The 24,996-nt window shown below is 39.1% G+C and overlaps 1 protein-coding gene across 1 annotated transcript in view; it reads right to left on the reverse strand.

Moving 5' to 3' along the window:
* Window positions 1-615: 615 nt before the first annotated feature.
* Window positions 616-24,996, reverse strand: part of LOC135086549 (disco-interacting protein 2) — a 37,906-nt gene continuing 13,525 nt past the window's right edge. Inside the window, exons 5-13 of the mRNA XM_063981286.1 lie at window positions 22,418-22,630; window positions 20,708-20,877; window positions 16,169-16,372; window positions 15,748-15,969; window positions 14,480-14,688; window positions 12,709-12,940; window positions 9,991-10,100; window positions 8,008-9,602; window positions 616-5,835 (exon numbers count right to left, since the gene is read on the reverse strand). Of these exons, the coding sequence (XP_063837356.1) occupies window positions 5,583-5,835; window positions 8,008-9,602; window positions 9,991-10,100; window positions 12,709-12,940; window positions 14,480-14,688; window positions 15,748-15,969; window positions 16,169-16,372; window positions 20,708-20,877; window positions 22,418-22,630 (3,208 nt within the window). The 3' untranslated portion in view covers window positions 616-5,582. The remainder of the gene's footprint in view (window positions 5,836-8,007; window positions 9,603-9,990; window positions 10,101-12,708; window positions 12,941-14,479; window positions 14,689-15,747; window positions 15,970-16,168; window positions 16,373-20,707; window positions 20,878-22,417; window positions 22,631-24,996) is intronic.

Raw genomic sequence — 24,996 nt, forward strand, 5'->3', positions numbered from 1 at the left:
TTTTGTAAAGAAAAAAACAGAAAAATAGTGACTCTGAATTACTTTCTCATTATTGAAACTGAGAACGTGGATTAATTCAGTCACATGTTGTTTTTTTCTTGTTGCATTATTGCTAACCTACATTGGCACGGAGCATAGGCTATATTCCATTTTAATTATCTGATAATGTACAGTTCGCGCTAATAGACTGACGGCGCGGACTGTAGTTTAAGATCATGTAGATGTCATCGTAGACGCACCTTGAAATTTCAATGGTTGTTTGACTCTTCTCTTATTTACAAAAACAAACATTGAAAGTTCTCGCTGCATACCCCGACGGATGGTTGGTGCGACACTAGTCGTATACCGTGGTTCCCACTAGGGAACTATTCCAAAAATCCGTCAAGGGGAAACCATCTAGGTGTAGTTAATATCTGCATCAGCCGCAGCAGATTGGTTGGTGCGACGGTAGTCGTGGAACATGGTTACTGCTAAGAGCAGAGCTATCCAAAAAATCTGCTACGGAAAATCCACTAGACATAATTTCTTTAAAATTTATCTCAATGTTACAATTTTAAATGTTTATAAATGTAATTTTAAATCTCTTGGTGTAATAAAAAAATAAAAAACCCAACATAGTGTTTATTTATTTATTGTTTAAAATAATACAAGTCACAAAGTTGAAGCTCCTTAAGGTCCGAACATTCTTTGGCGACTACATCGACTTACAGGAAGGTTATAAAAATCCAATCTAAATTCAAAACAGTCATGTAATTAACTAAGTTTTGAGCATCGACGTTGAGGCGTGTCCCATCTCTTGGACTGCATTATGGGAAAATTGCTAAGACTAGATTCAGCAAACATGAACCTTCTGATCAATCTACAAGCGATGTGTGATGAAAAATTATATAGAATCCAATCGAGTTATTAATATTTTTTTGGTTTTTGTCACATCTACGACTGATCAAAGTAGTAGAAATACCGAGTAAGCGTAAGGTACCCTCAGCCCCCGTGTGAGTAACGCTGTGCCAAGACCTAGAGCAAACCTCACACATTATGACTTGCACGATTAACGGTTACAAATAAGACAATGTTTGTTCAGAAAACTGAGTTTATTTCACTACTTATATACTTATCCAGTAAGATGACTACATTTTGAAATAACCATACAAATTAAACTTTATAAAGAACTAAATGATACATCGATTTAATATGAAATCAGCTAACGATACACATTATACCTTAACCTTATCTATCGATACAGCATCGTCAAAACAACATTGATATAGCTAATACAGAATCATTAAACGTAAAATTAAATAACAAAAATATGTACAATTTAGCAATAAATAATTACAAAATATAATAAAAGAATAGTAAATAATGAAATCTAATATGGTGACAATAAATTCAATTTGCCATAAATGTTCATATAATTGAAATTTTGTGGAATGAAATATTGACAAAATTATGATTGAATAAGCATTAATATTATAACATAATTATGTATTACAAATAATTAATTACACTGCAGCAACCATTGATTGTATCTCTGGATCACACGCAATGTTGAATGGATCTTGAGGACGTAATGACAAATCCAAATAAATAAGTGTATTTTAATGGCTTAAATGGTACCAATGCACATTATAGCACGGTAATACTATCTATACAGTATTCCAACTCGGCCATATTTTTGAAAAAAAATGTCAACAGCCCCGCGGTACGTCACGGTATGACAACATGCGATAGGGCTGCTTATCTACAGTACCCATTCTAATAAAATTACATCTGTCTACTTAGAATTTCTATCTAGTTTTGTGATTGTAATTTTTTTTTATTTAGACAAACAAAATACTTTGTGAATGGAATAAGATAAAAATGCGTGTTGTTTTGTGATTAGTAGATTTAATTTAAAAAAATATACTAAAATAATTTTTAATCTACTAATCATAATGAGTACTTAATGACCTGTTACTTTAATTTCAGGCGGGCGAAATCGTTGGCAAAAGCTGGTTTTATACAATATATAATTTTCATTTCAAATCAAACAGACTGAAAATGACAATTTCTGACAGTTAATGACTAGTTTTTGACCAAGATCGTAAATGACGGTCAGTCAAATTCAATCACCTTAGTCATTTTCAACACTAGGCCATCGACGTCTCCGTTCGGCACATTCGCGACACCCCTAACTTTTGGATTTCGACCACGTCCCGAGATTTGAAATTCAAAGGAAAGCTCGCGTTTCGTCGGTTTATATGAAGTTACAATACTGTATGATATTATTACCGTGATTATAGTTACTACTACAACAAACCGTCCCACCAGTGACATTGACAGGGGGCGCCACCGTCAATACCGGATCGCTGGCTCCGATTGTTGCCATGTTGGAAACTATAAGTTGAACGATGGTGGCGCCTCCCTGTCAATGAGTTTGGTGGGACAGTTCAGTGTAGTTCATCTATACCGTAGTTTTTCAATGCCAACACCGGAACATAAAATTCTGTGATCAAAAATGTACCAGTAACAACATAATTTTAATACGTACCATGTCATTAAATTGTGAAAATGTGGAATCCTATTCTTTCCACCTTGTAAATAGAGAGAATAATTATGTATTTCCTACTTGTGAATACATACATTAGGACATTTAGGACATGCATTTTGCATTAAAGCAGGACTAAATTGATATAAGGAAACTTAACATGGTGACAAAAGATAATATAACAAATAAATATTTGGATCAATAAAGAGCAAACTATAACCAAAATGATAAGAGCGTTATTATTATAATAAATACTTGATGCAAACAGTATTATATCATGTTGTGTAGGTACATTTTGAATCAATATTTCGTGCATTAAGCATGGCATAAATACGTTCAAAAACTCAAAATTGTCGGTACTAACGCATTTTACAAACATCGTTAAATTAAAACAGATTCCTCATCAAATACCGTAACGAAACGTATAAGAGCTTAACATGAAAGAACACTGTAATATATTAGTTACACTTAGTTATATTTAATTAATCAAAACTGGTATACATGGCTAAATAGTCCACAATGTCTATCACTGGATGTCTACGCCCAGTTTTGTGCGCGTCTAATTTATATTTTGGCACTAGTCAAGATCAAATCTATAGCATAAGATGAGCAATCGGTACCAGGTAACATTAGACCAGTCTTACTCAACCTGCGGCTTCCAGGATTTTGTACGCCGTTTTACTAACGCCTCAGTTATATCTATTCTAAAAAGGTCGAGTAACTCTGTATTAGACGCTCACAAAAATACCTTTTTAAATTGAAGTGTGGTACGTTTCGGTCGTTACGTCATGTCTCTGTTGTAGAAATGTCAATGATACACGATGTATTAAATGCAAGTTAAACTATATTATTTATCATTACCATTGACTTAATTCCGCGTGTTTAACTAATTATGTACCACACTTCAGCCGGACCACACTCCCTTATAACTCCTAACTTGTTTATACCGTGTCACAGCAAAGTAGAACAAACAGTCACATTTGAATGTAAATACTAATAGTAAACACTACGGAGTCTAACACCAAGTGTCCCGAGAGACTTACCGGAGAAATGTTAATTGTAATGCCAGAACACCGAATATATTTGTGCTTCCTACTCAACACTGAGACATTCATATCGGAAAAATGTGATATTATTGTAAAATTCTTTAAAAACCATTAACTCTACATATTGATCAAAACCCTAAAATGTAAACGTCGGACACCGAACTGTCTAACATATTAAGCGGTAAAATTATCAGCGAACGGTTTGATTTTTTTATTGTCAACGATAAAAATTAATTTGACAAAACTAACATTTGATCAACACATTAAATGCAAATGATTTTATTATATAACTAACACTATGTTTAATATTACTTCTTGTAATACATTTACATACGCACTAGCATTAGAAATTACTTGATTCATAAAATCACAACAATATAATTGTGTATAATAAAAACATTACAAGCTGCTGGTCCTCATGTGACTCGGACGCAGCTTGGCGCGAGCGCTACCGTCCATTCGATCATCGACTAATATCGAAATGTCGTAAAATCTATCAATTCAGATTTGAATTCCCTCAAAACTTACCAACATTCAGCTCTATTATTCCCCGTCACACACCCTAATATACTGGCATGAACAAAAGAGACTTATAGAGACCATAGATTGGTATTTTTTTGTGAAAAATCTTCGCTTTCGATAGCTAAACATACATTTCGATAGGTCTATATATCAGGGTTTCGAAGCCTAGCAAATAACAATGCTTTTTGAATGTGAGATTCTCATAACAAATTATGGTAACATCTGTCAATTTAGGTCAGTAGTTAAGTTTTCTATTGGTGTTTTGGATAGATCGATTATTCGAGTAGGACAGTAGCGCCGCACGACTCACTCGCAGCAATCTCCGCCCGTGGTCATATCTCCTACAACTCGCATACAATCAGAGCAATCGGAACATCACTAAGGTAACAAATCAACGCCTACTTCAGACTTCCATCAGTCTTCGCCTGGGCAATGCCGATGTTAGCATTAAAAACAAGGCTAAATTATAATTAGCGTACAGTCTTAAATCGTTCATTCGATACATCGAAGAAAATTTTCTTTTAGTAGCTTTTGTTAATGGAAAAATTCGAAGTACAAAGTGCAGATACAAAATCATCAAAAGTCTAAAAGACAGTCGAAATATAATACATGGATCCTACGATAGAAAATACCACCGTTGGGAAAATGGTGGGTTCTGAGGAGAGCTGTGGCCGGGCGGTCGCGGGCACGGCTTACGCCAGGCGACCCTTCATACGGCATACGAAGTTAATATTTCTATTAGTTTTCAAACGAGAAAATGTCAATAAGGTTCAATATAGTGGCCACTATTCACACTGCCGTGCAAAGGTTACACAGAAAGCGCTTGCCTAAATATTAGAGGACGCAGTTCGAAATTTTGGTGCTATTAATTACTAGGACATTCTGGTTAAGGGCCAGAGTCATAATATATTATGTAAATATCGTAAACATGAAAACTTTACCGTATTCGAGTACAGCTCGACCAAAATCTTTAAGAAATTGTCGATTTCTGCTGAGATACAATCGACGACCATACAAATAACGAATCGCCCTTTAATTACACATACGCGTATATACGTGCGCAACACCTATTGATCATTGATTTGCACTCTTCAAAAATTCTCTGGCCATAAGATTTTTTTCAAACTGCATAAAAATTTGATTAAATTGATCGGGATGAAGTTCATTCACTATCTCTTTCATATACTTACTGCTATTAAAAGACCAGATTTAATAAAATATTCAATCTACATGAGTATTACGTATACACAATAATTATTATGTCAGTCATAGACGAACATGTCCATGAATGGTTTATGTACTTTCATTTTGATTTGTCAGCTACAAGACAGTATAACGCTACAGACACACATCAAGGACCAATGAAAACTATTCTGAATTCAAGAGATAGCAAACCACTTCAAACCACACGACAAACCAATCTAAACCACCAAAACCCAAACTGGTTAGCGTTTTCTCCGTGCCCTGCCGGCCACGGACCGCCTGCCTTACATGTTATAAGCTATGTAGATGGCGTCGATTTGGTCCGAGAGGAATCCGTCTCGCAGATGCATGCGTTGTTTTTCCCCACGGGAGTTGATCGGCACCACTCCTGGGTCGACCACCACCACCACTCCCACGATGAGATGGTGTTCTTCGAGGACCGTGTTGGTGACAAGTGGGACCAGGTTGAGGGCCTCGCTGTCGTTGCCGTCCAGCTCCACCACGACTACTAGCAGATTGGTCCAGGTGAACACAGCGCTGTGGAATGATTGGTGTTGGTGAGTAAAAGACAAATAAGATGTATAGTAGTCTCAATCAAGTCTTTTGATTTGCGGTCGTAATAACAAAACGAAGGTAACACTTCCATTTAATTTAAAGCGTGTAACAAGAATTTTTGTTTGTCAACTTTCAGTATATCTAGGCGCAGACCACAGATTTTAGTTGGCCGATAGTTGTGCCCGATTTTAAATTGTATGAAGAATCGGCTAAATCAAATCGATGTAATGTGCACACTTCCATACATGCCCATACTGATCAACTGCCCGAATAAACTATCGGCCGCCTAGGCTTAGACCGATTGGTCAAGAACAAGACAGACTGAAATTGAATCCAACAACATTAAACTAAACACAAACAAACTAACAAAAAATAACAAACTACAATTAACAAAAAGAAAATTAATGTTATAATCATCATCATCATCATCATCATGTCAGCCATAGGACGTCCACTGCTGAACATAGGCCTCCCCTAATGCTTTCCACGTTGATCGATTGGTAGCGGCCTGCATCCAGCGCTTCCCTGCTACCTTTACGATGTCGTCGGTCCACCTTGTAGGTGGACGTCCCACGCTGCGCCTTCCGGTACGCGGCCTCAATTCCAGAACCTTGCTGCCCCATCGGCCGTCAGTTCTGCGCACTATGTGCCCTGCCCATTGCCACTTCAGCTTGCTAATCCGTCGGGCTATGTCAGCGACTTTAGTTCGTTTACGGATTTCCTCATTTCTGATTCGATCTCGCAAAGAAACACCAAGCATAGCCCTCTCCATAGCACGCTGTGCAACTTTGAGCTTCTGTATAAGGCCTATAGTGAGAGGCCACGTTTCCGAGCCATAAGTTATCACTGGTAACACACATTGATTGTAGACTTTCGTCTTCAGGCATTGGGGTATTTTGGACGAAAAGATGTTACGTAGTTTCCCGAACGCTGCCCAGCCGAGTTGGATTCGACGATTGACCTCCTTCTCGAAATTGGACCTACCTAGCTGGATCGTTTGTCCGAGGTACACATACTTGTCAACAATCTCGAGAATTGAGCTCCCAACTGAAACTGGGTAGGGCGCAACATGGATATTCGACATAAGCTTCGTTTTGTCCATGTTCATCCTCAGGCCTACCTGTTGGGAAACTCGATTAAGGTCTTCGAGCATTGTGCCAAGATCTTCCAATGATTCTGCCATGACCACAATATCGTCGGCAAACCGAAGGTGAGTGATGTACTCGCCATTAATGTTTATGCCGAATCCTTTCCATTCCAGGAGCTTGAAAGCGTCCTCCAATGCAGCGGTGAACAGTTTCGGAGATATAACATCTCCCTGCCTAACGCCTCGCTGCAGTGGAATCGCCTTCGTGCTCTGCTCCTGTACTCGGACCGACATGGTGGCGTTTTTGTACAAGCACTTCAGCACCTCGATATACCGATAGTCAATACGGCACCGCTGGAGAGATTGTAACACTGCCCAAGTCTCAATCGAATCGAAGGCCTTCTCATAGTCCACGAACGCCAAGCATAGTGGCAAGTTATACTCCTCAGTCTTCTGTATAACCTGTCGCAGCGTATGGATGTGGTCTATGGTACTATAACCTTTTCGGAATCCGGCTTGTTCGGGAGGCTGGAAGTCATCGAACCTACGCGCGAGACGGTTCGTGATGACTCTCGAAAACAGTTTGTAGACATGACTCAGAAGCGAGATGGGTCTGTAATTCTTCAGCAAGGTCTTATCACCTTTCTTGAAGAAGAGCACCACCACGCTTCTGTTCCATGCCTCTGGCGTAGTTCCCTGGAGTAAGACGGAGTTAAAGAGTTAATGTTATAATCACCTTTACCAATTATAATATCTGGTTAACAAATGGATCTAAAGAAAGTTATAGAACTCTTGAATAAACACTTTTATAACGATCTTTTGCATAATATGCAATTGCTACTGATATTTGATATTATGTTTTTATTTATTGTTATTTAGTTTGTCAATCGATGCTGAGCTTTGATTTTAGCAACGGTTGGTAGCCATTTTGTTAGATGAATAATAAATCTATACGAGTTTATGACCACCAATATTTTTAATTTATAAATGTTAACCAAAATATCTGTTGAATTTTAAATTGTTAGTTACAAGATAATAGGATATTAATAAATTAACAAATGTCTCACCACTCAGCGATCTTCTTGTGGCACCTCATCACGGAGTTCTCGATGTCGATGGGATGGTATCTCATGCCGCGGAGCATGATGGTCTCGTCGAGAGCCCCCACCACGAACACCGCGTCGTGCGTGTCATGAGTGTCAGCCGCTCCCACGCTCCCGCAACCAGACACCAAAGACTCAGTGTCGCTGTCCCGCAGGAGTGACTCATCCCCACCACTGCTCACAGCGATCTCCGTCCTCCTCAGGAAACCCAAGTAGCCAGTACGAGCGTACACCTCCCCGGTGTTACCCGTCACCAACTGAGCGCTAAAGTGGTCCGCGTAGTCGCTCTCGTCTCCGTATATCGTGAAGTACCCACTCGCGTTGTGAGGCGACTGCACCCAAATTTCACCCAAATGGGAGTCACCGCACTGCCCCTTAGTTTCTGGGTTCGCGGTTATCACTTTTACGCCGGGAAGCAGTTTCCCAGATTCCATCAGGCAGAGCGAGTGCGGGCTGCCGCGTTCTACCAGCGACACGCGGTCGTTCCGTAAAGCCCTGAGATCGACGTAAACCGTAGACGGCTCCGGACTAGACGCCCCTTGGAGGCAGATAGCGATGTTCACGCGACACCCGAACGACGTCGATACCGCGCGCGGACTCAGTCCCAGCGCTGAGAACAGTTTCGAGAACGAATTCGTGAGGTTGATACGCGGCCGCTCTTCAGCAACTACAACGCAGGTCCTCACGCAAGCCAAATTGATTCCCTTCGACTTGAGCTGATTGACCGAGCTTCCGAGGCCTTTTGTGCAGAGCTCCATGACTCCGTACGAGCAGAATGTGTCGCGGACTTTGTACTGCGAGACCGCGCTCAACCAGAGGCCCGGGTTGATTTCTACCTCGGAGGGTGGGATCAGGATGGAGTGGTGTCCTGAGTAGATGCTGCTCAGGCACCAGAGAGCGAATCCGAGGCCGCAGTATGGGTCCAGACAGAGCGCAATATGCCTGGATGGATACAGTTCGCAGGCGATCTTCATTGAGCGGCAAAGGGATGTGACGGCCGCGTGAGACATCTTGATTCCGGCGAGCATGCCGGTTGTGGAGACGCTGAAGTCCAAATACGCTAGCATTTCAGCCGTCGGCGCTCTGTACAGGATGGGGAGTTTCTTTTTGGGCATGTCGTCTGTGTCCAGCGTGATCGGCCACGCCTTGCTGTCGAGAACGTTGCTCGCTTCTTTAGATCGGAGGAGCTTTATCACAGATTGGTTGGAGAGGACTAGAGTGGCTTTGCTGACGTCGACGATCATGCGGACTGTGGGGAGAGTGGTGTGGAGGTTCTGCGGGTGCGGCGGTCGGATGGTGACCGGGACCGCGCCGACGTAGAGGCATCCGTAGAAGGCGCAAATGAGATCGAGTCCCGGGGGGAAGATTAGCGCGACGTGGTCTCCTGTATTCACGCGTCCCTTCTCTAGCAGGAGGTTGCCGATGCGCTCGGCTTTCTTGTGTAGCTCAGCGCAGGTCAGAACTTTGGCCACGGCGCCTTTGGAGTTGAGAAGCGTGAATATCACGTGGTCGGATGTACTCTGAGCGCGCCATCGAAGGATTTGGGATATGAACTGGTACTGGAAAAAGAAATAGAACATATTGATGATTCCCCATTTATTATAACTTCAAAAATAGAAAAATACAATGGTATGTGTGTTACAGAACCTCTTGCATGACAAAGTTAAAATATTTTAATTGAGTCATACACTCAAACTAGAACTGTTGTCAAAATATTCAAGATAATTTGAAATGTTATCATTTATCTCTTATGTACAATGCAATAAATTACACGTTAGACTATACGACTCCCCGCAGACTACAAACTTTGGGTCAACCGATAGTTTGGTCAGATTCCAATTTGTATGCGGAATCGATCAAAATCAAATCAGTGTAATGGCTGAGATGATAATGATGATGAAGATGACGTTTCACAGTTAGTTAGCTAACCAAATGTGGTTTTGTTACCTTCCTAGCAGCGTCGGAGTCATCGGTGTATCCCATATCGCGGCCCTGCGCCGAGGCCAGTCGGTTCCCTTGCACCAGGTTGCCGACTATCACTGAAGCTGGGCCCACATCTACAAGGGATAATAATCATAAAATTAGTCAACAACATCAACATCAGCGCTGGTAGGGCCCAAAAGATAAGGAGACATGTAAAGTGCCCCATAAGGGCTACCTTTTCTTTTTTTATTGTTTACATTTTGACGTTCATAAGTGCCACTTGTGGTCTAAACTGAATAAATATTTTTGATTTTTTTTTATCAATCTTATTACACAATAATGAATTATTGAAACTGGTGGAGATTGGAATATATTTGGTTACAACGTACAAAGGAAAGAGACAAGCAGATAAATATGACTAAAGAACATTGCTAGACCGTCTATAAATTGTAACGCGACATAAAATCGTTATTTTAACTGCAAGTGACATTGTAATGTTATAAATGCGAAAGAAATCATATTTGTAATTTTGCAGTTTATTGAACTGATTGGGCCTGAGAACCTAGACCTAGAAAGGATTTTTACAGAGAATCTGTGGCATGATAATTCGGCATGATAATTCAATGTTAACTACCTAACTGACATTACCCCATCAAACCCAAAGCGGTCGCATAGCAATTGATTTATCTATTGTGTCGATTCGTGTGAATTGAAGGGTTAACCCATAAAGTTAACATCGCTATGTGATAATAAAATTTTATAAAAAAAAATAAAACCGACTTCAAAAAACCTACACTAAAACGTAGAAAAATAATTACTAATTACCTACTTATTTATTAGGACGAATTATTAATATTTATGTAGGTATACCATGATTGATACTTCTGGAGTCGGTGCCAAGATTATGAAACATGTAAAGTTTGCCTGCACCGACTCCAAAAGTATCAATCATGGTATACCTACATAAATATTAATAATTCGTCCTAATAAATAAGTAGGTAATTAGTAATTATTTTTCTACGTTTTAGTGTAGGTTTTTTGGAGTCGGTTTTATTTTTTTTTATAAAATTTTACTTATTTCTTGCTTTTTAGTTAACTAATTATTACCTTGATGTTACCACTGAAGGTAGGCAGTACACTGAGACCAAAAAAAAATTGGTTCATAATCGGCGGAGATATTGCGTATAAAAAAGTTCATCCCCAATTTTCCACCCTTGGGGGTAAAATATTTTCTTCAAATTCGCATGAAACCATCCTTTTGATAATACCTATTCAACAAAAAAATAATCGTTCAAATTGGTTTATAATCGGCGGAGATATTGCGTATAAAAAAGTTCATCCCCAATTTTCCACCCTTGGGGGTTGTTTTTTTTATTATTAAATTTAAATGGGACCACCCTTGAGGTATTACCTATACGCCGAAAAAAGATTTGTTCAAATCGGTTCATAATTGGCGGAGTTATCGCGTAACAAACATAGAAAAAAAAAAAAAAAAACATACGGGTCGAATTGAGAACCTCCTCCTTTTTTGAAGTCGGTTGAAAAGAGATGCGTGATGCCGTCGCCGCACGTCAAAGAGAACGGTTTTTGCAACTATTTGACAGTACGTTGGCAGTTATTGGCACGCTGAAAATTTGAACTCGGAGATATTTTCAGATTTTACGTGAGTGAAACTCTACTATTCAGTGATTGATTTATTGCACAAAATAGTGAAATAATCCTGACAACTGACGCACAAATGACGTTCAATGTCATCCAAAATCAGTTTTGTTTGACAGCTCGTGTGTGTTATTCTATTATAGTTCCAAAATACTGCGGGTCTAGTCAAAACGCACTTTAAAATCGCAAACCCATCGCAACCAGTCGCAAACAAATAAACAAATCACAAAAGAGGTCGATAACAAAAAAGGCTTAGTCAAACGACAAAAAATCGAATTGCAAAGCCCTACCTATCGATAATCGAAAGACTGGATTGAAATTTCCCATACAAAGGCTTAGCCAACATGCATTTAAGACACAATCAAAATCGAATCGAATCGCAACACCCGCCATTTTCATTGCGATTACTAAAACCCCGGTGATAAGCTTCAATTCGATCGAAAACCAATAGGGTGAGTTGCACCACCTAACTTTGACCGTAACTATGACGTTAACCGGAGTTTTTTGTATGGAGTTTGACAGATTTTAGACGTTTGTCAAAGTTAAACTAAGATGGTGCCACCCATCCTAAGGCTGTTTTGACAAATCCGTATCGCGATGTCGTTTTGACAGTTAGTTTGACGGCGAAGCATAGACGTAAACAGAGAGCAGAAAGAAGGAAGAAACAAATTTAAAAAAAAAAGCTAAAAAAAGTAAAAACAATCGCAAAGTCATAGACATTTTTTAACTTTTATTCGATTTTGAATGAACTTTTATATCGCCGCGTCGTTGGTGGTTTAATGTGCATTTTGGCTGCCATTTTCCGATCGAATCGAATTACTGGTGACGCGGCGACTGACATTAGTGAAAACTTCATATTGGTTTGCGATGGCATTTTGACTAGACCCACTGAACTGACCTATCAATGACATAGACAGCGGGGCGCCACCGTCAATACCGGATCGCTGGTTCCGATTTTTGCCATGTTGGAAACCATATAGTTGAACGATGGTAGCGCCCCCCTGTCATTGAGTTTGGTGGGACAGTTCAGCGTGGGTCATCTATATGAAGGAATGTTAACTTTATGGGTTAACCATCACTCACCTGAATGAATCTCCCTTGGTTTGGGCAGGTTAGTGACGCATGTATGCGGGCACATAAGGACGTTGGCCGGATGTAGAGTGCCCTCCAGGAAGCGGCGCTTGCACTCGCTGAGATGAATCCCGCCTAGAGGCGTCTTGGGCAAGTAGTTGGGCTGCACCAGCGCCAGGCAATATATTCCCACTTGGTGGATGGAGTCAACAGCTTGGAGCACCCGGGACATCCATTGAAACGACTGTGGTGGGAAATGTGTGTGAGTGAATGTGAAGAGCAATGGGAGAGTTCTACTGCTACGTAGATATCTACGTTTCGTTGTCATTTAAATAGTCGTACGTCAGAGTTTTATTATGATTATTATAGGTCGCGCAACAAAAGATGAGGTCATCTATACAAGCAAAGATTTGTATATTGCAAATTCAAACTGACATTGCTTTCCGTCTTGTTTGCGAACATTTAACAAGAGCGTAATCAAGAATGTGTGATGTGTTGTGTTCTGTATTCAAATAATATTAATATTGTTCGCCTCAACATTAGTTGAGCGACCTATAACGATTTCAATCTTTTTGTAAGCTTTTTATTATATGCAGTATATGCACACATTTAAAAGAACACTTTTACTGTAAAACATTTAAAAAAGAAGTATCTTCTGAAAATGGGACTGTATTGGCATAAAACTATTTAAAATGGCAACGACTCGATTGTACTGGGACTAAATGCAAGAGTAATTAATTGTATGAAAACACTATTCGAGCAGTAATAACACATGACAACATTTAACTAATCCAATACCACACAGCTTGTGGAGATGTCAGTCTTTCCGACAGACTGTGACAAACCTGTAATTGCCGATTTTCCCGAAGGTCGAGCCACTGGTAGGTGGATTCATGAACATACCCAACTATTAATATTATTTTCAAGGTCATGTAAATTAAATGCTAATTTGTAAACTTTACTTTGCACATAGAGTTTACGATTCGAATATAGAACATGGTGAAATTAATCTGAAGGATGGAAGGGATGACACAACACCAATAGATGCATCAAGCTGTGCATCATATCCACTAGGTAACAATAGGGAATGGGAGACCACTAGTCAATCGGGACAATTTGTAAGATTGGCAAAACATTATTCGAGTTACGAGTTTAATCGAATGATTTAAAAATTCATAGGGAGCGAAGCAATGCGGATAAGGAAAAGAGCTTCGAGCAATATTTACTCGATTTTCTAGGATTATTTCGATTTCATTTCAAATCAATACCGAGTTACCTATTTTAAGGACTATTTCAGTTTAGATTACACGAGTATGTTTTATATGCTCATTTCAGGTGACTTTAACGCGTCGCAAACTATACTTGACCTCGATCACATTTCTGTTGGTTCTGAGAAGAAATGGTGGAAAAAACTAGTGCGACTAACGGAACAGTGTCCGCTCCCCCATTGACTTATTGACTGTCAAGTAGGTATTTGCCACCACTCCCCAATAATTCTAAAGCACAACTTTTTTTAAATCTTTTAATTTTATATTACGTGTCAATTATGATTTTTGGTTGCATTGTAATTTAAAAAAAGTATAGTTTAATTGAGTTGACATAATAGTGATGTCACTGGCTAGTATTGCCATTCAAAATCTATGGGAGAGTCTCGTTTTGACAGTTTTAAGAAGTATGTCAATTGATTGGTGGTGCAAATACCCTATTGTTGCCGAGTGGACACACAGCTTAACGCAGCTCGACACAATCTTTCATTAATCATTACCGTCCGTGTTCCAAATACCTCTTCCTCGCCACAGTCGGGTCTCTGTTCCGCCACGATGCAAATGCGTTCGTCCCGCAACACGCGCACAGAGAACACAGCTATGCGCCCCCTGTATATGAACTTCATGGGTTCCACGGCTAGCACGGTGGCGATTATGTCGTCCATGTTGTGTTTGCGGCCAGTGACTGTCATCAGGCCGTCGCGGGAGCCGCACACGAATACCAGGCCTGAAAGGGGGTTTTGGGAATAATAAACAATGATCTTACTAACTAAAGTACGGCCAACGAGAAGCGATACAAAAGGTCGATTCGACTTTCGAATTGACAATCTATTCTGTCTCTTCCCATCTTGTGTATTTGTCGTAATGTCTCGTTCTCCCGCCAAAATATGTTAAAGTCAAACCCTTAGGTTGGGTTGCACCATCTTACTTTAACTTTGACAATCGTCAAAAATCTGTCAAATTCCATACAAAAAGCACCGGTTATCGTCATAGTTACCGTTAAAGATAGGTGGTGCAACCCACCCCTACTATTCCAAATGACCATGACATTGGGTTTGTTTACATTTGGCATCGCTTCTCGTTGGCTGTACTTTATATTCGGGTTTTTATGGCGGTCTAGCTGTAGATCCTGGCTACACAAGAGTTGCAGTGGAAGAACGAGAGGTGGGAATAGTCCCGTAACCATACCTAAGTATGATATTAAGCATAAAGTGAATTTGAAACGAGGAACCATGACAGGGGATATAATTCATATTAAATCGATGAGTATTAAGCTATAACATCTTTCATACGTTTCAACGTAACATTTTTAAAAAGAACTGTTCCACTCCGTGGATTGCAATTTGTGCTGCATTGTTCAATGTTCATATTATTATGTTTTAGTGCAGAGAAAAAAGAAACAAAAAGGCCTCAGTTCGTTTCAGCCGAAAGACGTCCACTGCTGGACAAAGGCCTCCCCCAAGGATTTCCACAAAGCCCGGTCCTGCGCCGCATCCAGGCACCTCCCGCGACCTTCACCAGATCGTCGGTCCACCTAGTGGAAGGCCTGCCCACGCTACGTCTTTCCGGCTCGTGGTCGCCACTCAAGAACTTTCCTGCCCCAGCGGCCATCAGCTCTACGAGCTATATGCCCCGCCCACTGCCACTTGATTATAGCGATTTTGCGGGCTATGTCAGTCACTCTGGTTCTTCTACGGATCTCATTTCTGATTCAATTACGCAGGGAAACTCCGAGCATAGCCTCCGGAAGGCCTCAGTAGCACTATGCAATAAAAAAAATACTCACCACCCGGCCCAAGGAATCCCAACAATCCGCTCCTCACATAGTGCTCCTCGCCTATCGGGTCGCCGTCAGCATCGAGCGGCCTCACTCTAAACACGGTGTTGGTGAGGCCTGGCAGGCCCCAGTAGCCAGACCCGGTGGCTCCGGAGAGCACGCATATCTCGCCAACCTCGTCGGTCTTGCAGAGGAATGCGGGACCCTCCATCTTCACGACCACTATTACGCCTGTTGGTAAAAACAAGTTATGATGTTACTCATCATATTGTTTGGTTAGCTACTTAATACAAAGCTCCACACTTCAAAATTAATAAAATCCAAATGCTTTATTAGTTTTTTTTTGTAACTTAACACACTTGTGCTCGCATTTTGAAACCAAACATGACAGGATTTAAGGTTATAAATTATCAAAACATCAGTTACTCACACGAAGGCATGACCTGCCCGCAGTCCTGCAGCGTCAATGACGTCAGCGAATTCTCAGCGTCCACCCTGACGACGCCGTACGAAAGCCCCGACATGGACAGCACGCCACGCCCCGCGGAAGACCCGCCACGCCCCGCGCGGCGCACGCACACTGTCAGAGATTCACTGCTGCATGCGCATGGGCAGATTGCATCGCCGCGCACACCTATAAAAAAATGATGTTCAGTGAAGTGAATGAAATATCTTTGATATTTATGGTTTAAATTAATGGTTTATTAATGGTTGTAAAGAACTGTCTTTACAACCATTGTTACTATATTAAAAAGCTAGCCTTTAGGGGCTCTTTAGATGTCTCCTTATGTTTCGGGACTTACAACCACGAGTCATATGTTTGGACTAGCTTTCCGCCCGCGGCTTCGCCCGCGTGGAATTTTGTCTGTCACAGAAAAACAATATCGCGCGCGTATTTACTCACCGTTTAGACAGTGGCGGATTTACCAATAGGCCAAGTAGGCCAGTGCCTAGGGCGGCAGATTTAGAGGGGCGGCAAATTTAGCTAATTTTTTTTTACAGGAAAAAAAATTATAATTATACGTATACACAATCCATATAAATAAATAAACGATTAATAAACGCACTGTAATATATACTTAGGTACATACATATGTGATCATGAATTTTAAAATATTCCAATAGCGTTTCAATAAAAATAAAAAAATAAAAAAACTCGTAACACAGGATCTTCGGAGCCTAGCACGAGTACCATCTCTCCACAACTTCGTGTAGGTATATTGTTTTATAGGGTGGCCCAGAAGAAAATTCACTTTTGAAAGTTCAAGGAAACGAAAACTGTACATTTTTGTAGAACTTTAGCTATTGCAATTTAAAGGAAATTTAGTGCAATTTATTTTAAAATTTACCTTTTATCTTTTGTAAATTTTATCGTACTACATGTGATTCCCTTGACAACATTCGGTCAACATACATCAAAATTTTAAACCGCTACCGCGCCGTGCCGCGCCTTTGCACTGTTTATACGCGCCGCGTGAACACCGCTGCCGCGCCGCCGCCGCGCCGCGCGCGAAATTATGCTTTGATGGCGGCGCGGCGGCGGTTTTACTCGGTGCGTACCTATGAACAGTGTAGCGGCCGGCGCGGCGATAGCGCGGCGGCGGCGCGGTGGCGGCGTCGTGTGCAGGAGCCCTTAGAGTTACCTCAAAATTGATTCAGGATGGATGAATGCTGCAGAGTTTTTGGATTATTAGAGTATACTCTGCTCATAAGGTAACCCCACAAAAAGAAGTCTGCTGGAATGAGATTAGCGCTTCTTAGAGGCATTGAGATTTCACCACTGCTTAATTGGTTTGTTGCGTTGAAAGGATGATTAATTTTTGAGAGCGCTATACTGGTAGGCTGAAAAGCTTTTTGATTTCAAAGCTGCAAGATTCGCAAGGTTATGACCGGAGCACTTGGTTTCATCAAGATGGGGCTACGTGTCACACTCCAAATGAGAGCATTTAGATGGTAAGAGATGTTCCCACAAAAAAAATATTTCAGGCAGGGGTGACATCTCCTGGCCACCAGGAAGCCCTGATCTCACTCCAGAAAATTATTTTTTGTGGTGTTACATTAAGAATAGAGTATACTTTTATAATCCAACAACCATGCAGCAACTGAAGCTGAGCATTCGGCAAAAAATTGAAAATAGGTTTCGAGGTAATTCTAACGAACGCATTTCAAGATTTTGATGTATGTTGATCGAATGTTGTAAGCGTCAAGGAAATCTCCTGGGCGATGGAATTTAATAAGGTAAATTTAAAAATAAATTGCATTAAATTTTCTTTAAATTGCAATAGTTAAAGTTCTATAAAAATGTACAGTTTTCGTTTCCTTGAATTTTCAAAAGTGATTTTTCTTCTGAGCCACCCTGTTTTACCAAGCCTTGGTCTTTCTGTTTACCTTTAAGTAGTTCTTAGCTAATTATACTGGATATAGCACTTCGCATGGCTCTGTGCACACAGGTGACAAATTGTTCAGGTGAGAGAAGCTTTTCTTGCTTAAAACGGGTTAAAAACTATCTACGATCTAGTTTAAGCCAAGAAAAGCTTAATGCTTTATCTCTTTTGTGCATAGAGTCAGAACTTATGAAAAAGATTTCATACGACGATATAATTAATAATTTTGCAAATTTAAAATCTCGCAAGAAAATAATGTAAAACTTATTTGATCTCATTGTCTGTCACCAATAACTGGATTGTTAACATGTTATATTTCAATAGAAATTGTCTGTATTTGTTTTAAACTGCTATGTGCAATAAAAAATATGTAACAAAAACAATGTTTACTGACCACACATTATTTTGTCTGTGTTCATATACAGTGTGAGTCACGTTAAAGTGTACATATGAAAATAGATGAAACTAGACCTATTTTTATCGACAAAAAAGAGGTCAAATTTTTTTTGAGATTTTTTAAAAAAAAATTATCGAATTTTTTTTCTTCCAATTACTTATTGTAAAGAAAATGTAATAACTTTTAAACTAAGCGGTATATCCTGATAAAATAAAAACAGTAATAATGCTAAATAACAGGCGATACTGAAAAAATACATAAACTACCCAGAAAATGCCAACAAATAATAAAAAATGAGACTTTTTGAAAAAAATCTGCTTAAAAATTCGTATTTTTTTGGTTATTTGATAAATTTCTCAAAAAAATGTCCCTATAACAGGTGGTTTTTATTACTTTGTATTATTCTCTATCGTATTATCTTTGTAAAACCAAAAATCGCATGTCTCAATCCCTATCACAACATTTGCTATGATCGTTTGAACAAAGGCCTGCCACAACATTATTCTCCGCTACAGGTAGAGACAATTTTAATTTTAACTAAAATGCTTATTTTACTTCGAAATCTTTTGTTTTTATTTGAAATACAACTTGTCTTTATCAAAATTACAAATCTAGAGCCATTTTCAGTTTCGTTGTTAACGAAGCGTTGAATGGCGCGCCCGGAGAGGCATAGTTCAAACAATAATTGCAAACGTTGTGATAGGGATTGAGACATGCGATTTTTGGTTTTACAAAGATAATACGATAGAGAATAATACAAAGTAATAAAAACCACCTGTTATAGGGATATTTTTTTGAGAAATTTATCAAATAACCAAAAAAATACGAATTTTTAAGCAGATTTTTTTCAAAAAGTCTCATTTTTTATTATTTGTTGGCATTTTCTGGGTAGTTTATGTATTTTTTCAGTATCGCCTGTTATTTAGCATTATTACTGTTTTTATTTTATCAGGATATACCGCTTAGTTTAAAAGTAATTACATTTTCTTTACAATAAGTAATTGGAAGAAAAAAAATTCGATAATTTTTTTTTAAAAAATCTCAAAAAAAATTTGACCTCTTTTTTGTCGATAAAAATAGGTCTAGTTTCATCTATTTTCATATGTACACTTTAACGTGACTCACACTGTATTGTAGGTATTTTTAAGTCATGTCTTTCCCCACCTTATGATTAGTACATGCTGCTGTTTTTAGGTCAACATTAAACTCTTCAGTACATAGCGGGTTGCAATAATAATCTAGTAACTGACAGAAATATCATTAAGTTCACAATCATACTAATAACGGGATTAACTAACGTATTGAATTTCAAAAGTCAGTAGGGGCGGCAAAAATTGAATGGCCTACTAGCGGCAATTTTGTAAATCCGCCACTGCGTTTAGACCTGGACTACGACAAACATTTTAAAACCAAAATCAGCTCAATCGGCCCAGTCGTTCTCGAGTTATAATCAGACTAACGAACATCAATTCATTTTTATTTATATAGATAGATAGATGATAGCTAGCGGCCGCCCGCGACTTCGTACGCGTGGATCCCGTTTTACCCCCTTCATCTATCTTCAGCGGTTAACTCCCGTTCCCGTAGGAATTTTGCAATATCCTGTTGTAACTAAGTTTTAAGTTTACTAAGGTACCTGCATGCCAAATTTCAAGCATCTAACTTAAGCGGTTTAGATTTTTCATACAAAAGGATTTTTCCGCTAATTCCCGTTCCCGTGGTAATTTCGGGAATTCCTTTCTTAGTGCACCTCTACGGTACCTAAACTACGTCCCTTCCAAATTTCAAGTGCCTACGTTTAGCCGTTTAGGCTGTGCGTTGATCTGTCAGTCAGTCAGTCAGTTTCTCCTTTTATATATTTAGATTTGATTGTGGTTTTGTGGAAGATACTAAACACTCTGATGACGATGAATATGATAAACACATGTCAAGGAAAAGATGTGTTAAAAGTTATTGGGATTTTTACAGTTAAATTTCTGTGCACATCTGGGAGTTCTGGGACTGATCTGGTCACATTTTTCCTTTAATTTCCAAACTAAACTTATACCTTTGCTCTGGAATGCCGAGAGGAACTGGTCGCACGATAATAGAGACCGGGGGTGAGCTCCATCAGCCACGTCCTCAGCGAACCCAGTAAGATTAAGTACATTTTGCGTTTTGTCCTCCAACCTGAATACTGAGCTCATACCTTTGCTCTGAAACACTGACAGGAACTGGTCACAAGATGACAGCGACCAGGGGTTGGCTCCATCAGCCACCAGCAGCATCCTCAGCGAGCCCAGCGCGATCTCCTTGTGGTCACGAGTGGCCAGCAGCCCCCAGTGGAGGTCACGTGACTTCACGATGGCCACCGACGCCCTGTGGATAACAAAATGATGTTATAACTAATACACTATTTAAATCGTTTGTTTTAAGGTTCAAATTATCTTCCTACTTCTTCTGTGATAATGGAGAAGTTTCCAATTTTTTTCTTTACAGTAAAACAGTAAGGAATATCAGAAAACAATCGGTGACTGCTTCACCAACCGGAATCTGGGAACTTTTGTCTGGAAAAGTCGTCAACCGGGAAAATCAATCAAATAAAATACCAAAACATACAATACGATATCAATCAATGACTGCGGCCAAATACTAAAGGAATTCAAGTATGAAAGTTACTATTTGTATAATGCGTGCGTGCAATGTTATCTTTATAAATATTTAATGTGACTCTTTTCATTGGATTTAAAATATATTTTCACTTACCACTGAGTCAAACAATTTAATTTCCACATCAATCAAAAGAAATCAGTACATTTAATATATGATAATTCATCATCAAGAGCGATAATTGTCTTCATATTTTAGTTTTGGCATTTTGCCGAATCATTACGGAGGTAAGTAGGTACCAGAAAACTACTTCAAAAATAATAGGGAGCGACTCCAGCGATCAAATCGCTTGCATGTCGTTGAAGTTTTGTTACGTCAATAGACATGTTGACACCACCAATCGATTGACGTACTTTTTAAAACTGTCAAAACGGAACTCTCCCATAGATTTTGTATGGCACTACAAGCAAGTGACATCACTATTTTGTCTACTCAATCAAACTACTTTTTTCAATAACAATGCGAAAAAAAATCGTGATTTACAGGTAATTTAAAATTAATTAAGTTTTTAAGACCAGAATGAAGGGTCTTTTTAAAATAGTTGTGGTTTCGAATTATTGGGGTATGGTGTCAAACTGTCTATTAGGCCACTGTATTTGGTGATCAATGATCATGATATGCGCTAGACAGCACCACGTGTCAAAGCCCGGTCTCGTGCTTGAAGTGCATTCCATTCCCGGTATTTGGTGATCATCGTGTGAATTCCATTACCTGTACTTAGTGATCATGTGCATCCAGGCCAGGGCTGACATTCATCAGCGCTTAGGTGATGAAGATGACATGCATCTTAAAGTAGTTCGGTTTTTATTGGAGGTCAAGCTGAAGCCACGAAAGCCACGATAGCCGAACGATGAAGGGGTCGGACTGACCGACTCGTGATCCGGGGAACGCGGGTACGAATCCCGCCGCCGCTCGATTATTGTGGTGAGCTCACTCGTGACACAAGCATATTTAGCTTACTACGAGGGGCTAGCGGGATTATCAGTAATTTGTGCAATACAAATACTAATAATCTATATAAATAAAAATGAATTGATGTTCGTTAGTCTGATTAAAACTCGAGAACGGCTGGGCCGATTGAGCTGATTTTGGTTTTAAAATGTTTGTCGTAGTCCAGGGTAGGTCTAAACGGTGAGCAAATACGCGCGCGATATTGTTTTTCTGTGACAGACAAAATTCTACGCGGGCGAAGCCGCGGGCGGAAAGCTAGTCTTTAAAAAAAATCGCAGAGGTGGGAATAGTCCTGTACCTGTATTTGGTGATCATGTGCATCCAGGAGGCCGGGCTGACTTTCATCAGCGCGTAGGGGATGAAGATGACGTGCATCCCATTGAGGACGCTGGACAGCACCGCGTGCCACAGCCCGGTCTCGCGCTTGAAGTCCAGCACGCAGACCATGTGCTCGCCCTCTGTGTAGTTGCAAGCCACAGAGAGCATGCGGCAGTGCGCCAGCATCGATGCTCTGTAAGGACAAATTTTAATTAAAGTTAACGGATATTTCCTGGGTTTGAAAAAAGCAGCAGTTTGAATTAGGTTAATAAATTATAAAAAAATAATCGAAAAGTATTTTTCACTTTTTTAAACTAATGAATAAAGCGCGCCAAAGTTCAAAGGAAGAGGCCCGTGACGTCAAGGCGTGCTTAAAGTGTAGCACTTTGTGACGTCACGCGGAACTTCTACACATCATAACTTCGTATTAAGTTGTTTTATTGGCAAATAAAATATACAGGTGTTAGGTAAATGGGTATATGAGCCGACACTAGCCCATGTAAACATGGTCATATAAATGGTATGGTGAAGTCAGAAAATAGATAACATAATTTTAATTATTTAAATTTTCATACAAATCGGATTTTATAAAAAATATTTTGTATGAAAATTAAAAAAAATAAAATGATAAAGTCAAATTTCTGACTTCACCATACCATTTATATGCCCATGTTAACATGGGCTAGTGTCGGCTCATATACCCATTTACCTAACACCCTGTATACGTGCCCAATATTTTTTGTTAATATCATTGACGGACTAAAAGTTTTTTTTTTTAGGAAATAGCCTATTAGTAGCTTGTGTGGTTGTAGGTCAGTCACAAAATGTCTGAAACAACGGCACTATGTTTAGCGCTCTTTAGGGATCATTGTTATGATCCCTATCAAACTTTGCCTCTTATTACATATCTATCACCAATTAATTTTCGCGATAAAAAGTAGTATCCTTCAAGATTCAATCTATCCCTGTAACCAAAATTCACCAAAATCATGGGACTTATAGGGATACTAAATATAACATGTCGGTAGCGAGAAGTGGCGGAGAAAACCTCTTTGGAGCAACATACATATTGCTAGAATTGTTATGATAGCTACAAACATTATGATTTTACTTAAATGCGATTCGATCATCGCATAATTGACATTGATTTTTCAAATTAACAAAGTAGTCTTGGAGGTTTCCTTAGGTGAATGCATTAACACTATTATTTGGCCATCTTATAACTCTTACAAAAGCTCGATTCAAACACCTGTGATGCAAAAAAGTGTTTCATAACATCCATAATTACGTACACGCACATGGCTCGAATAAAAAAGCATAATACTTATTAACAAAGAAACAGTATTACCAGGTCTGTTCATCTCCGCGAGTTTACATCGAAAACAAAACACGCACGATGGCACTCACATATGAGCGAGAATTGACTCACGTACTACTTTACGTACGTAGTACTTATTATTATTCTGTGGTATTACTTGAAGACAGAAGTGATGATTTTTTTTATATTTACTCGTAATTTAGTTAACACAACATTACCACAGAACATTAATACATACGTTTATCGTGGCAAGAGTTCATTCAAGAGCGTTGGTGTTCCCGAATAACATGAGATGTATATGTATTAAGTTAGAACAAACCATGTATATCTGTTTCGAGTTTAAAAGCATGTATTTGTATATCGTTATTCGCTGATGATAACGAACTTATGTAGTAAATTACCTTCCATTTTACATAGAGAAATTATATTTTTGCTGCGACCACTTTAATAGTTTTTCTCTAAGCCACTGTATACAGTAACTTTGTGACATATGGCTGAAGTTATGAAAATATAAATAATCCAGTTTAAGAGCAAGTGGCGCCACCTAGCGATCATATCCAGGCCAAGTGCATCGCAGCTCTGAAAAGCACAGGCTTGCAAGGTCTTAAAGAATAATGTTTCTCGTGTTTAACAGTGGTGGCAGTTAATTAAATATACCATATTTATCTAGACTACGAAAACTCTATAGTATTTCTTGCCACTTTACAAAAGTATCTCTTGATATTTGGAAATATTGCATAAAGTATAGTAGTTTCATAATCCCATTAGTTGTTCATTTTGGAAACATTACAGGGAAACAAAAAAAGAAGACACCAATTTAAAATATTAGCATAGTTAATATAAAAATATTTCAAACAAAAGGAAATTTTCATTGCATAAAATATTTGCATGTTGATTATAATTTTCGTGAATGAATTACTGAAACATACGTCAGTCAATCATATGTCATAGTTATTGCGCGTTTAAATTGAAATATTAATAAAATAATCATGCAATACCAACTTCATTTGCTAACTAATTTTAGACTTGTTCATAATAAGACACGGTAAGGAAAACAGTTAAAATATTAGCGTAAAATATTAGCGTAAAATTACTTTCAGGCTGAAGTTTCATAAGTTCCCAATACAAAACCTTTTGTAAGTATTTCTACGATTAGTCGTTTGTTATAGGAAACGATATGATATCAGAGCTTTAAAATAATCTAGGTTCCAAATCGGAACTAGGTAAGAATCCAGTTCTGA

This window comes from Ostrinia nubilalis, chromosome Z, assembly GCF_963855985.1.
Source record: "Ostrinia nubilalis chromosome Z, ilOstNubi1.1, whole genome shotgun sequence".
Taxonomy (NCBI): Eukaryota; Metazoa; Arthropoda; class Insecta; order Lepidoptera; family Crambidae; genus Ostrinia; species Ostrinia nubilalis.